General features: G+C 40.4%; 1 protein-coding gene across 5 annotated transcripts in view; it reads left to right on the top strand.

Moving 5' to 3' along the window:
• The window catches only part of KDM4C (lysine demethylase 4C), a 400,055-nt gene that overhangs the window by 214,657 nt on the left and 169,815 nt on the right, over positions 1–15,583 (top strand). For 4 of the 5 annotated variants that reach the window (XR_003790632.1, XM_029201477.1, XM_029201480.1 and 1 more), the window contains 3 exons: positions 1,245–1,483; positions 3,880–4,193; positions 7,887–7,995. Coding sequence is in view for 4 of the 5 variants with exons in the window: in XM_029201477.1 (XP_029057310.1) it covers positions 1,245–1,483; positions 3,880–4,193; positions 7,887–7,995 (662 nt within the window). In the remaining variant the exon portion in view is untranslated. The remainder of the gene's footprint in view (positions 1–1,244; positions 1,484–3,879; positions 4,194–7,886; positions 7,996–15,583) is intronic. The other variant, XM_029201479.1, reaches the window with a different exon arrangement.

Here is a 15,583-nt window from a genome sequence, read left to right as displayed (position 1 = left end):
GTGTATGATCTGGTCTCTTAGTTACTAACCACAGTGGTCCTTGTGGGTTGACACTGAATATAGATCTATGACATTGAACAGATTCGAAGTGCCTTTCAGTAGGTTAAAATAATCAGTGGTCTTCGCTCACCCAGTTAGAAAGCCTAATGTTAAGGGGCTTGTTTATTATGCTCACCTTTGTGGTTTGATCATCGAGTTTGCTGATCTCCCTTAAGTAATATGCTATATCTAGGAAAATCTAATGAAGGGAATGATTCACTGAAATCTCAAAGAGATGTCAGCCATCTTATTGGAAGTGCACTGTGGTATTCATAATGTAGAGATATTCCACATAGGCCACTGCATGGGTTCTCAATAAAGTGATGATGATACCAATACTGTTACTTCCAGCAGCAGCCAAAGCTAATTTACATAGGTTATCCCTGGCTACCCCCTTTATCTTATCTGTGACTTCCTATAGAAAAACACTAATGTGTTTTCTTGTGTGTGTGTGTACTCTGAAGTACATGTCGTTTTGATTTGAGTTGTAATTCTTCTTAAATGAAAGTGTTGGAAATGTGTCACATACAAAAGGCATCTGCAACAAAGCTATCAAGTGACTTGCTGGAAAATACTAGAAGAGGAAAACTTTAAAAATGGCGTCCACTCTGAAAATAAATAATACATTGATATAGGATGTTAAATACATATGGTTTGCCTTCCTCCTCTCTTAATTCCTTTAGCTAATGATAATTGGCATTTAACCTTAATGCTTTTCATACATATTTCAGAATTGTACGAAACTCAGGGAAATATAGCCACCAGTTCACCTTGGAATGTAAATAATCTACTCAAATTTTAACAACAGCTTTATGGAATCTCCTCATTTCCTTTTTCTTTCTTCATTATCTAAATAATATTTGCTTTTATCCTTATGTCATCATTTTTCACTTTATTTTTGTTTTGAGCTTTAATATTGTTATAAAATTTTAAGTGATTTTCCAATAATGTTTAATAATCAATCATATTTAATAATCAATAATGTTTAACAATTTAGAGTTGTTTTAATTTTTAGTAAATTGTTATTAAAACTGTGCTTAACATTTCAATTTGATCTGTTCCTCGTGAAGATTATCTTCGTATAATGTGATTAAAAACCAGTTTTCTCTTCTCTTTTTTCATTAAGTGAAAATAATATTTGTATATATGTTTTTTACTGTCCATTGGAAATATTGTGTTCTGACTATAGCTTCTTTTGTTAAAAGCTTCCAGTGCAGTGGTTCTCACTCTAAGAGGCCTAAGAATGAGGAAGATGAGGAAGTGTTAGCTGCAGTTGATGGGGCAGAGGGCCCCACTCCTGACCCAGACCCAGATGAGCTCAAGGACAGTGAAAAGCCAGAAGAAGCAGTGAAACTAGCAAACACAGAAGCACCTTCAGAGGAAGAGGCCTCTGCTAGCGGGATGCAGCTGGATCACAATTTATCAGATAATATCAGATTCGCAGGTGAGAAACTAGCTGATTATGTTTCACATATTAGTAGTAGGTGATTGTTGATCTGCCTTAAATCTGTGTTTACTAGGGCAGATATGTTACTTTTCCACGTAGCTTAACCAATAAGCTATCTAAAACTATGCGGTAACTCAATCAAAAGACCAAGGGAGTGTTATGAAAATCAGAAGCACCACTGCTACGGGTAATGGAATTTTGAGACAAGCAGCCAGCAGTGCCTATTTCATTTAATAAAAAAGAAGATTCTAAAATGAAAAAAAATTTATTTTTAGTGCAACTCAATTTATAATATACAATACATTTTTTGGAAAGCTTCTCTTGAATTCACATGGAATAGAGAAAACCAATTATAGATAATTCTTTGCAGATTCTGAGCTTCGACTTAATTTTAGGAAGAAAATAAAGATTAAGGTTTTACAGAAGAACAGCAAACATCATTCAGTCCTGTGAAATGTGTATATAGTCCCCTGGCTGTTTCTCTGCACCAAAGCCGTCATCTGTAAATCTCAACTGCTTTGCTTTTCCCTGCTTTTATAGCATATTTCTCTGAAACTGTTTTAATGCTTTGCTTCTTTAATAGTTGTTGGAGATTTTGTCCTTTTCCTAATCGAGCTTGTTGGTAATTCCTGTCGCTCTCTCATACCCCTCATCTATTGAATCCTTCAACTGTGGGACTCTCCCCAATCCAGCCACCCCCTTGCTTCCTCTTTGTTCAAGGCACGTTATCTCTTGTCTGGACTGCTGCAGAAATTACTTCCTTCCTGTCTTGCCTGTGTCCACTCTAGTCACCCCTACTAGTCAGTTCTCCATATGGCAGTCATAGTGATCCATTTAAAAGACGTGGTTTGTTTTGTCCCTCCCATCTTGTTGCTCTTATTGCACTCAGAGTAAAAGAAAAAGTCCTGATCATTGTCCTAGTTAATCGGATCCTTGGCTGCTTCTCTATTCTTACTACCTTTTGCTCTTGAAATATCTATGTTAATAGAGTTTAAATCATAGACATTTTTTTCACTGAGTTTATATTTAATTGGAGAGCTAGACAAATAAATATATAATTCCTATCTAGTGTGCTGAGTGCCACTAGTAGCGATGGCATAGGGTGTTCCTGGAATACCAAGGAAAGACCTGAAATAGACAGGAGGCTGGACTGGCAAGGTTTCTTGGAGTAGGTGATATCTGAATTGACTTGTGATGAACACATGGAAAATAGAAAGTAAAGAAGGTAGGGAAGGGAATAGCAAGCAGTACAGAGAACAGTTATGCAGTGCATACGGATATTTCTTTATAGTCTCTCGCCGTAGTTTTTTTTTTGTTGTTGTTGTTTTTAATCACACCAGGTTAAATTAACTACTTTACAAATTACTGGGTAGTTTAAGCTAAGGGTACCGAGGTTTATTATTTGTGTCACTGCCTGGTCTCTTGCATTTGGACTTCCAGGTTTTGAGACCTGGCAGAGCATTTAATAGAGGACTTGGCTAGGTGCAGCATCCGAGCTACTATGTGATAGGTGAAATGATGCTTGTGTGTGTGCGCGTGTGCGTGTATGTGTAAGGAAGGGAGGAGGGTGAATAGAGATGGCTGTAGGAGAGAAGTGCATGTGATATTCTTCTCCTTTCATATGCTGTCATTGTATGATGCAGGATTAGTGTAGGAAATAAATTTTATTCGACCTCACAGTTTTACATGTGGTTTTTCTTTTTTAATATAAATTTATTTTTGGCTGCGTTGTGTCTTCATTGCTGCGCATGGGTTTTCTCTAGTTGCGGCGAGCGGGGGCTACTGTTTGTTGCGGTGCACGGGCTTCTCATTGCGGTGGCTTCTCTTGTTGTGGATCCACGGGCTCTAGGCGTGCAGGCTTCAGTAGTTGTGGCTTGTGGGCTCTAGAGCGCAGGCTCAGCAGTTGTGGCTCACAGGCTTAGTTGCTCCATGGCATGTGGGATCTTCCCAGACCAGGGCTCGAACCCGTGTCCCCTGCATCGGCAGGCGGATTCTTAACCACTGCGCCACCAGGGAAGTCCCTACCTGTGTTCTTGAGATACATCCTCTGAGCTGGAACGTTTCGTCAGTAGCATATATTGGAATTAAATTCTTATTTTTAGAAAGATCTCAACTTACTATTGCTTGGGTAATTATTGTTATTGCCCTGGCTTTTGACATTGGTCTGCAGTGGAACCTCTTTTTAAATCCCTTATTTTGTCAGTAAGTATATTATTTTGCCACCTTAACAATTACGAAGGCTGCATGGTGCTTTGGTGACCTTTCCCACTCAGGTCTTCAGTGGAAATTTAGAGGGAAAGTTTGATGGTAGAAATTTAGTTGAGAATAGTTCAACAGTTCTCAGCAATAACACAGTGTAAGATTTATTAACAGTCTTTTGTTTTACTCCTCAGGAAACGTCTGCCTAAGCACATCTGTGGCAGAGAAAATCAAAACTGAGGCTGACCAAACCTGTGCCACAATTCCGCCTTCAAATCCCAGTGATGCTGACGATTCCATGTCTAGTGGCCGTGTTATGTCTAAGGAATCAGAGCCACCCAAGCTTCCATGGCCAAAGTCACCTGAGTCGTGCTCCTCTGTGGTGGAGAGTAACAGTGCTTTGACAGAGGGAGAAGAGAGTGATGTGGAGAGCCATGGGGTAGGCCTTGAACCTGGGGAAGTCCCAGAGGTCCCCAGTGGAGAGAGAAATGGCTTCAAAGTCCCCAGTGTATGTGGCAGTGTCAATTTTTACCATATTTATTATGTTGTCAAGGCACTTTCTGCAAACAGAATGCTGTGCATCCAAATCTTGCTTTAGGGCAGAAATAACATTTCACATTTATGGGTCTTAATCATATTTCTTTCAATGACCAGGAGGTAAGCCTTCTGTGAGGTCTGGCTCACATGGTAATAATTCAGAGAACATGGGACTTTTGGCCACATATTGGAGCTTAATTTTCTTACTTAAAATTTTTTTCTAACACTAAACTCTTTATTTTGAGATAATTGTAGATTTACATGCAGTGGTAAGAAATAGTATAACAAGGTCTTATGTATCCATTTTGCCCCAATAGTGTCTTCTTTTTTTTTTTTTTTTTCCAATAGTGTCTTCTTGGAAAACTATAGTAGAATATCACCATGGTACTGACATTGACGCAGTCAAGATACAGAGCGGTTCTGTCACCTCCAATAGTAGCCAGGCTGGAAATAATTTCAGCTGCAGGGCTCTGGCTTCCTTCTGCCAATGCTTAATACCTCTGGGTTGCAGGCTTCCCACAGCCTCTATTTTAAGATTAAGGCTCATCTGGCCATACTTTTCCCTGACTCTTTCCTCATGGACTCTGAATCTAGGACCAGGCTGACCCTTCTGATCCTGCCCACCGCGGGAACCAGGCCTTTGCCTCTTGGAAAACTCAAGATCCCTCTTGATTTCCAGCCTCCCCATTCTAACCCTTTGCATAGGGCCTCCCTGTTTCTCATATGTTCTTGTACGATGTTAATATCATATGCTCTCAGCGTAAACTTTCACTGTAACTTTAAGATTGTGAGTGTATCAGCCAAGCTACGACTACCTGTAGTGATTGTCATAATTTGGTAACCTCTTTTGACCTGCACAACTTGAGAAAGGAGTTCAAGTGGATGAGTAAGGGAAGCCTCAAATGTTGGAGCTGATAAATTGTGCCGGCCACTGAACAGACCCACTTCCGGACTGCTCCTGGTCACTTCAACTCATCACAGGCCTTTTGGAGCTTTAGTAGCAAGGGAGAGTAAATAAAGACATCAACTTGGAATACTCTGTTTATAAGTAATTTTAAAATGTCCAATAAAATATAGATGATTTCCTAATTTCACCCAATAACTTTTATCATTTTTATGCATGATTGTCCTACTGAACTATAAAATATTTCTCAGAAGTATCTGAGAAATAGAAAAATATGATCTAATTTATTTGAAAAGGTTGCTGAGCAATTTGAAAATAGTATTCACATACCAGTAAATAAAATTTACAACTTAATTTCACATAGCGATTGTAGCTGGATAGATATTGGGATTCTAGAATGGTGAATAAGTCACATGCCTGTTTATATTTGGTCAGCTTCTTTAAACTAGAATGGAACGGAAAGTAAGTTTTCTGTTTACTTGCTTTCAGTGGAGGCAGTTGGATTCTCAGTGCTGTTAACCTTCATCTTTGTCATTTCTCTGAACAAAGCCTGACTGCCTAGGAAAGCAAGTGCTGCTGTTGAGGGCTGAGGGACTTGGTTTGCTCTCATCAGAAACGGCTGTGTGGTATTCTTTTCTCATACCATGGTGTCAGACAGTCCTTCTAAGTAATACAGAGCCATTTCATTTTTGTGTAGTGTGACCAGTGTTTCTTAGTATTAAGCGTAATGCTACGTGTATGCTGGTAGCAGTCAGCTTCAGTCAACCTTCTCAAGAAACATTGAGTTATTTTTTAAACAGTGTCTGTCTATCTGTAACTGGACTCCATGCTTTTCCTGGCATAAATCAAATGTGTTCAAACCTTACCTGCTATTCCTGCTGTCCAAAATACTCCTCCCCTAGAGAGCTAAATGTACCGCTCCCTCATTGCACTCAAGGCTCCACTCAAATGTCTTCTTGTCAGAAAGGGCTTCTCTGATGACCCCATATAAAATAGCCTTCTCCCCATCTCTTTCCACTCTTTGTCATGCTTTATTGTTTTTATTGTTTTATTACTATTGCTTAATAGTACTTCATAAATATTTATTTTCTACTTGTTTTTTGTCTGTGCTCCCCCACCCCCACCCCCAATCTATATTGCACCCTTTGGAAGCAGGGACCTTCTGTAGCTCACTCTTAGAACAGTGTGGCATGTAGTAAGGGTTTAGTAAATATTTGTTATTGTTGACTAAGTTATAATTCCTCACATTAATTTTTAGCTGTTATAAACTACAGGTAAACCTCACCCTGTATTATACTTTGTGATCCCAGCTTTGATTAGAATGCTCTCACACATTTTCTCATAATTCTGTTTTGGTGTCAGATGTCAGCATAGTTTCTCTCCTTCTGGGCTCTGCTTCTTCAGCTTACTGGGAAATTCCTGAGACTCCTTTCTTTTGCAGTCAAATGTTGATGCAAACCCACTAGTTTCAAACTCTTTCTCTAACCACACCCCTGCCTTTTTTGGGGGGTTGCTGCATGGGCAAGAAAGCTTGTAAGTAGTTTCTGCCTGGAAGATGTCAGGATGCACAGGACTTTTTCCTTTACCTTTGAAAGGAAAATGTAGTCTGGGCAGCTCAGGACAGAAGATTTTACGTAAAATTTAAGTGGTTTCAAGATGACAGTAATGTGCCATATTAAACAACAGCAACAACTTTTGATTTCCTGTTTGATCCTCAGAGAAGTGGCGATTCATTTTTGAATGGAAGGAAGAGTACAGGCTCACCTTGGCAGTATTTCCTCCTGTGTGAGGATAGAAAGCAAAATAACCTGCCACATAGTCACACATGACCAAATGCCATGGTCCTATTTTGTTATGAATGTATAATCCTAAATTTAAATTAGTTTTAAAGAACTTTTGAAAACTAGCTAACTGCTGAGTTTATTGTAGGTTTGAGAAGCATACCCTGCACTACAGATAGTGTTTTTTTTTTGTTTTTTTTAAATATTTAGGTATCTATTTCGGCTGTACCTGTCTTAGTTGCAGCATGCGGGATCTTCATTGTGGCATGAGGACTCCTTAGTTGCAGCATGCGGGATCCAGTTCCCCAACCAGGGATTGAACCTGGGCCCCCTGCATTGGGAGTGCAGAGTCTTACCCACTGCACAACCAGGGAAGTCCCCAGATAGTGTTTTTGTTTTTGTTCTTTTTAATTTGTATTTAGTTTTTGGCTGTGTTGGGTCTTCATTGCTGCGCGCGGACTTTCTGTCATTGCTGCGTTGTGGTGAGTGAGGGCTACTCTTCGTTGCGGTGCATGGGCTTCTCACTGCTGTGGCTTCTCTTGCTGCAGAGCACAGGCTCTAGGCACATGAGCTTCAGTAGTTGCAGCATGCAGGCTCAGTAGTTGTGGCTCACGGGCTTAGTTGCTCTGTGGCATGTGGCATCTTCCCGGACCAGGGCTCAAACCCGTGTCCCCTGCACTGGCAGGCCGATTCTTACCCACTGTGCCACCAGGGAAGTCCCTCCAGATAGTATTTTAATATGAAGTGGAAGAATAGTTAACTGACTTCCCTGTCAGTAAAATTATTAATAGAATGGGTTACTATTTCTTTTGACTTGTAGGTTTAAATTTCTTTAACGAAGTGTTAATTCCTCAGCAGGTGAATAAGTATAAGAGTTCTTCATAATTAACTTGTTGTAAATCATCATAACCGTAGTTTTTTGTTTTAAAACAAGTCTTTAACGGTGGCTGTTTCTCCCCTATTTGTGTTCTGTAACCAGAGAATAGAAGGAGAAACCAAAACTGCTAAAAGTTGGCGCCATCCACTTAGTAAGCCTCCAGCAAGATCCCCAATGACTCTGGTGAAACAGCAGGCAACGAGTGATGAAGGTGAGCTTGTGTTGTTTTCCAGTATTTATTCCGGATAGACTGTATAATACTCAGAATTTATTCTGTCAGTTTGTAGTAACAAACTTTTCTAAAAAATGGCCTGGTAGAGAAGAAATCTCACCAAGTGGCAAATATATACACCATAAGGAGACCGTAAGTAATACATAATTTATTTGGAATTTATATCTTAGGGATACATCCTTGCTTCACATAATCTAGCCATGTTAAAGTCTTCCTTTTTTTATATGGTGGGGTAAATTGGTCATTTCTGACATTTGCCTTGAGACCCTCCAGAAGGAGCTGACAATCATTTTCTCAAGGTATCAAATTACGGAAATAACATGCTTTGTGTTTCTTTGCATTGCCTTTGTTTTTAACTTGAATCCTTTAAATTTATTAACACCATCTGAGTACAAAACTAGATGCAGTACTTCTATATCCTGTTACACCTGGTGTGTCATGAAACATCCTTTCTCATTAACTAGATTTTACTGATGTGGCTTGGTGTGAAGTAGTTTTATTTACAACCAGTTACTATTCCTAGATGTAACATTTGTCTGTCTTACCTAGTTGCCCCTTTTACCTCTCTTTTTCCAAAAATGTTTTTTTGTTGTCTTCAGTCATACCTCTGACCAGCTGTTTCTTCCTTGCAAGTGTCTCATAGCATCATAAGGATCTATTTTTTTTCCATCTCTAAAAGGATCAGTTCAAGCAGGTTTTCTGTAAAAAGCCCTTCTTTGAGGTGTTCTCATTCCATTGAGGTGGAAATTGTTAATCAAGTCTGTGAGGATGCTGTCAATGGAATAACTTGAATCTTGGGTTCAGGCTTCCATTTAGTTTAAATCCAGTTTATCAGAGTACACATCTTTAGCAGATTTTTTTTAACTTTTATTCACTGTCTTCTTTTATGCCGCATGTTTAGTTAGAAAAAAAGATCCTCAGTGTAGGGATCAGATAATGATAGTAGCAGTTTCTGTAATGCCAATTCAAGGTAGAATTCTGCCTTGAGTAATAAAAGTAATGAAACATATTTGCCTTTATTTCCATATATCATCATGTTCAATTTTTCTTTCTCCAACTTTATCATATGCAGCACAAACCGTTTTCCCCTTAGTGCCAAGATAAAGGACTGTTCTGTATAAAGTAATTAATACTTAATTTACATTACTTATGGATTTTCATTACCCTTCCCCATCATAGCCTCTGACAGCATAGCTTCTTGGAAGGGAATGGGCTATCCTAACACATAAGGAAAACTGCCTTCTCCTATGTCATTATCTTCCTAGGAAGTTTATTTCCATGTGAATCATCGTAAATTGGCCCAGAGTTTCTCCATGGAGAGAAGTTCTGATTTCGATCAGTATAGCTTGCCAAATTTCTAAATGGATTGGTTTAACGAAGACATCTCCAAAGTTTGAGGTTAAATATCTTGCTGAAACACTGGTGATTGTAGCTTTTGCAGCAGTCTCACCCTCTATTTTAATATATTAAGGACTGCTGCGGTCCTCTGGGGATTTTTGAGAATTGAGAGGAAACATCAGAGAATTACAGTGATGGCTAAAGATTTTTACAGACTTCCAAACAGAGAGTGGATAATATTCCATGTCCTGGAGCAAATTACTTATTTATTGGGCATTGAATGTTTTTACCTCAGCCTTCTCCCTCTGTGTCTTGTACATCTAAAAGTGAATGAAAATCATCATTATTATGATTATAATTATGTCATTATTAGACATCATTATTAGAAAGTGACGAAGAGTGGGATTAGCGCTCATTGGGAGCACACAACTCCAAATCTAGCGTCTTTGGGGAATTTCCTACCATAACTACTGGGCTCCTTTTGCACTCCTCTTATAGAAGTAAGTGTGTATGCCAGACAGGAGCATGACTAGATTGGAGCATCTGAGAAATTGCATCTCTAAACAGCAGTGTCCCTTGTTGGTGAATGAGCGTTTCTCTATTCAAGCTGGCATTTGACTCCCTAACAGAAAAGCAGCAGAGGGGAAAGATATTGATCCAGCACCTCTGGGAGCTTATGTGGGAGATAAGAGTTACCTGTAAGCTGCTCTTCTCAAAGGACAGTGCAGTGGCTCTTTGATACTCAAATGGCCAGAAACTGTAGAGATTATTCTAATTGGTGGCAGATCCAATAATTACAGGATCAGCAAGGATTTCCTGACTCTTAGCCTGTTCTTTCCTGGAAGATTTTCCATACTTAGCAGAAAAACATGAGGGTCTACAGTGGTGGAGCAGAGTGGGGAGATACCTAAGAAATGAATTGATGTTTCAGAGTATATAGCATTTTTACATAAAAACTAATATCTAATTCACTCTTTTTAGGAGGATGAAAAACTCTCTCAAATGTATACTACATATTATTATTATTATAAATTTATTTATTTTGGGCTGTGTTGGGTCTTCATTGCTGCATGCGGGTTTTCTCTAGTTGCGGTGAGCAGGGGCTTCTCATTGCAGTGGCTTCTCTTGTTGTGGAGCACGGGCTCTAGGAACACAGGCTTCAGTAGTTGTGGCATGTGGGCTCAGTAGTTGTGGCACACGGGCTCAGTTGCTCCACGGCATGTAGGATCTTCCCAGACCAGGGCTCGAACCTGTGTCCCCTGAATTGGCAGGTGGATTCTTAACCACTGCACTAACAGGGAAGTCCCTGCATATTCATTATTTGTAGTTTAAAAGAAATTACTAATCTGTCTCTGGTTTTCTTTTAACTGAAGTGTTTTTCAGTTCCCTTTTCCCTTAAGTCAGGCAGCTGCACTGCCTGATCAAGGTGATCCTGAAGCATGGATTAATATTCTGTATATTTTTCTGTTTTTGAAGCTAATTATACAATGTTGAATTGAAACAGACTTGAAAGAGAAGTGCTTGGGTGTTTTGAAAGATTCTGGATATGTATCCATTCTCCTCTTGTGATGTGTCACTATAACAGCATGTTCCCCTTCTCCGATTTCAGAGCTTTGTGGTTGAGTGTCTATAGGGAAAGGGGTGTGTATGCAGCACGGGTGAGACAGGGAGGCTCTGAGAATAACATCTTGCCTGGCCTCAGAAGGCCCTGAGTATGAGAGGATGGACCCTGGCCGGGCGGGAAGCTCAGAAATCCACCATAGTAATTCTTTTTTTTTTTTTTTTTTTTTTTTTTGCGGTACGCGGGCCTCTCACTGTTGTGGCCTCTCCCGTTGCGGAGCACGCAACGCGCAGGCTCAGCAGCCATGGCTCACGGGCCCAGCCGCCCCGCGGCATGTGGGATCTTCCCGGACCGGGTCACGAACCCATGTCCCCTGCATCGGCAGGCGGACTCTCAACCACTGCACCACCAGGGAAGCCCAGTAATTCTTTTTCTTTGGTTGCCGAAGATGTCTGCCCAAAGGCTCTCACATATTTCCCTTAATATTACAGATTCGATTGAGGATAAGTGACTTTAAGGCTGTTCATGATCCAGTACCAGCTTCTCTCTGCAGCTTCATTTCCCTCAGCTACCCAACATGAATCCTCCTTTCCATCCATTCAGACAATTGTTTGTTTTTTCTCCTGAGTGTGTCTCCTGCTTTATGCTTTCATGCTTTCCCTGTGATGCACCTTTCCATCTTGGGACTCTCACCTACTTCTCACCATTTACTCCTCCTTCCTCTTACTTCTCCTCTACTGTCCTATTCCATCTATACTTAGCTCTAGCATATCACTCGTCATCTTACGCTGTGCTTCAGTATTTTTCTCTGTGTCTGTCTCCTCACTCTCACTCCTTTTGTCTCCCCACTCCAAGTCCAAGGTCAGTCTGTGGCTTAACTCACCTGTGGATCCAAAAGCAGGAAGTCCTTAGTGATTAATAACCTTGAAATCAGCCATTAAAAAAGATAATGAAATACTTTTTTTTTTTTTTTTTTTTTGGCGGTACGCGGGCCTCTCACTGTTGTGGCCTCTCCTGTTGCGGATCACAGGCTCCGGATGCACAGGCTCAGCGGCCATATGGCTCACGGGCCTAGCCGCTCCGCAGCATGTGGGATCTTCCCGGACCGGGGCACGAACCCGTGTCCCCTGCATCGGCAGGCAGACTCTCAACCACTGCGCCACTAGGGAAGCCCATGAAATACTTTGATATAACGTATGCTGTCATGTTAAAAGGAAAACCAAAATTCTTGTCCAGGAAGTATTCTCTCTGTATATACGTGTATAGAAGAACATATGGTTTTAATTAGCTGTAGATATAATATGTCACCTAACTCAGTTTTGTATCCTGAATGTGTTGGAATCCTCTTTCTATTGTGCCAAATCCTAGGACCTACTCAAAGTTAATATGAAGCTGACGTGTTGCAGATGTGGCCAGTGCTTTGGATACCTGAGGGCCCCCAGTGTAACGATTGGGATAGTTGCTTAGCTAGCACCTGGGTGTGTATGTAGGGGTGTGTGTGTGTGTGTGTGTGTGTGTGCGCGCGTGCACGTGTGTATGCACGCGTGCATGTGCGTGTGTATGTGTATTTCCTTCCCAGTTTGAAGGCATTCTTATTCAAAAATTTCTCACTAATGTATGCTTTTTCTGACTAGTTTTCATTAGCAGCAGTTTGTGCTGACACAAACTCAGGACTTTTCCTGAACTGACCTTAGGCTAATAGACATTGTACATTGACATCCGTATTCTGAACATGCATTTTATCCATCCCCCTGCCTTGCCCTTTATGGTTCATTGTTTGGTCTTTAACTTCTCCTGCACACATATGTGCGTTTTTAAAAATTGAAGTATAGTTGATTTACAGTGTTTCAGGTGTCATGGATGTGTTTGTTTCCCACCTAAAATTTTTTTTTTTTACTGCATTTGTTTCCGGTATAAATTTTCCAACTTTTCCTACTATTGACTTACAGTATCTTCACTGCTTTTGTACTTACTGTGCACATAACCCCCTCGGTGAAGTGATAAGGTTAATGTTGTTTCTAAAGCAACTGTAAAGGAGAATCCCTGCAAACACACAGGAGACCTCATGAACGTGGCAGTGGCTGACGCAGTGATACTCTACTCAGTGATTCCCGTGGTTGTTGGTGTCAATTTGAGTTGACATACTAATGCTGTCTGTGGAGTTTTGCTGGAGACTTAGAAAGTTAAGTTGAAAGTTTATAAGAAAATGTACAAGATTGTTATCAGGTGATTTTAGTTCTCTTTTCTTTGCTGATGACTTTTCAAACTTTTTGTAATAAATACATTTCTCTTATATTTGGGCAAAAAAATGTTTTAGAGAGACAGAGAGTATGGATGTGATGTACTGGATTACCAGATAATCCTCCAGTTACAAAAGAATCAGAAAAATGATTGATAAATAAAACAATCAACCTTTATACATGCATGGAGAGGCAAAAGTAACATAAAGGGTCTTATTTCTCCATGTCTGTGATCATGGTCAGCCAGCTGCAGTGCTCCATTAGCTGCATGACCCTCCATGCTTTGGCTCTGTGCTTACCAAGTGAAGATTGTAGCAGCCTCTGCCACATGGAGCTCTTAGGAGGGTTAAAAGACTATGTGTAAGACACTCAGAACAGTGTCTGGCACATAATGAATGTTTGTTGTCTGTGTTGTGACATGAGGAGCAGGAAGAGGGTGATAGCTGAGCTCTCGAGAAATGAGGAAATCCAGAGGGGATTCACGGCGAGATGACATTCAGGTGGGTAGGAGAGAGTGAATGCCGTGCCGTTTGGAGGAAATATGCCGGGACTAGGGTGGGGGCTGGGAAATCAGAGCTAAGACCTCATAGGATCCCCCAGACTCATAAAGCGGGACTCCTGAAAGCCTAAGCCCTTAGTTAAGGGTGTGCTAGGGAAAAACTAAAGACCAAAATGGACCATAGGCCCAGGCAGAGGCCAAGAGGTCCCGCTGCTGGGTCTCAGCTTGGGTGGGGAAAGAGGATAGGATAAGAGAAAGTCACCCTAACAATTCTTAACCATAGGGCTGCCGTCACATTTATGCCTCTTATTCCAATCAGAAATTTAAAGTAAAAGTGCCTCCAGGGCATCTAGCATAAGCAATTGCAAAATCTTTTGAACCCACCTGAACAGGAGTTTAGTTGACTAAAAGACAGTAGACGCTGACTGAAGTCCTGGCCTTTGTCCCTTACAAGTTTTTCGACTTCTGGCAAGCCTTCTCTCTGGCCTCGGTTTCCTTTTGTGTAAAATGTGAGCCTTGGTTTTGAGTAATTAGGGCTCCTAGCCTACAGGTTCATGAATGGATTTTTGACATTTCAAATACCCTGAAATAATGTGGTGATATGTTGAGCTCATCACCCTGGGACCAAATTTTTGCTTGTAACTCTTCAACTATAATTTTATACGGAAAAATTGAAAGATGCCATTACCCATCTGTACTGTTTACCCAAGTGCAGAGGTGACGCCACCTACACGTTTGAATATTGACAAGATTCAGATTAAAGCGCTGGTTATGGCTCTGATTTTCTTTAATCTGAACTGTCTGGAGAACTCTTTCTAAATCATCAGTTCGGCAAGTGCAGTACTATAATGAGCTGTTAAGGATCTCTTTGAAATTAAAGACAGCTTAGATCCTGATCCTATCTCTGTAATGTCTGCATGCCTTGAGGGTTACATTAAAAGTGTATTTCAGGCAGTGTTACAGCAATTTATTTTTTGGACAGTCTGTCTATATTAATATTATAATTCATTTAGTAATAGATTAAATATTTAAATATAGAGATGGAAGAGGTGGAAATTGCTACATTAATTAGAGATTATTCTTGGAGTTTGGCCATTATGTAACCTATTTAAGCTACATTTTCAGTTATTTTGAAGAATAAAATGTGTACATTTAAGTACATTTAAGCAAGGAAAATCTCAGGAACTCACATCTGACAAAATCTGATTAATTCCTCAATGTTTTTCTCTGTTTCACACTCATTTTGTGGAAACATTCGTGTTTATAATGCAATTGAGGGCTTCCCTGGTGGCGCAGTGGTTGGGAGTCCGCCTGCCGATGCAGGGGGCAGGGGTTCGTGCCCTGGTCCGGGAAGATCCCACGTGCCGTGGAGCGGCTGGGCCCGTGAGCCATGGCTGCTGAGCCTGCGCGTCTGGAGCCTGTGCTCCGCAATGGGAGAGGCCACAACAGTGAGAGGCCTGCGTACCGCAAAGAAAGAAAACAAAAAAAAGTTATAATGCAATTGAATGATAAATTGGTGCTAAACATGTTTTCCCAAGACTGATTTCACTTTATTAGAGATTTTTGTTTTCTTCTGGGATTGCCTGATATTTCCTGGGTATTTTCTGAGCTTTACCGTGTGTCATTTGGTAACTATTAGTTCTGTTGGTGCAAAAGCTGGCTTTTGGGCTCTTTGTAATCATCCCTCAAACAAAAAGGACATTACTTTGAATTGGCTGTTTCACTTTACCTTTGGCAGACAGATGTTTTGGAGAATTAATGCCCTCCTGCCCCTGGCATGCTGTAACTCCCTCCTTTTTAAGAGCATTGATATAGGTTTGCCAATCTTCATTTTGTAAAAAAATTTTTATTTCAAAGATTTAAGTGGATATATTGACCAAATATAATAGTGATGTCTTTTATTGATTCAAACTTTAAAAATGTTATTCT

This window comes from Monodon monoceros, unplaced genomic scaffold (genome assembly GCF_005190385.1).
Source record: "Monodon monoceros isolate NGI ecotype Baffin Bay Population unplaced genomic scaffold, NGI_Narwhal_1 Super_Scaffold_5, whole genome shotgun sequence".
Lineage (NCBI taxonomy): Eukaryota > Metazoa > Chordata > Mammalia > Artiodactyla > Monodontidae > Monodon > Monodon monoceros.
This window is presented reverse-complemented; position numbering and strand designations above follow the sequence as displayed.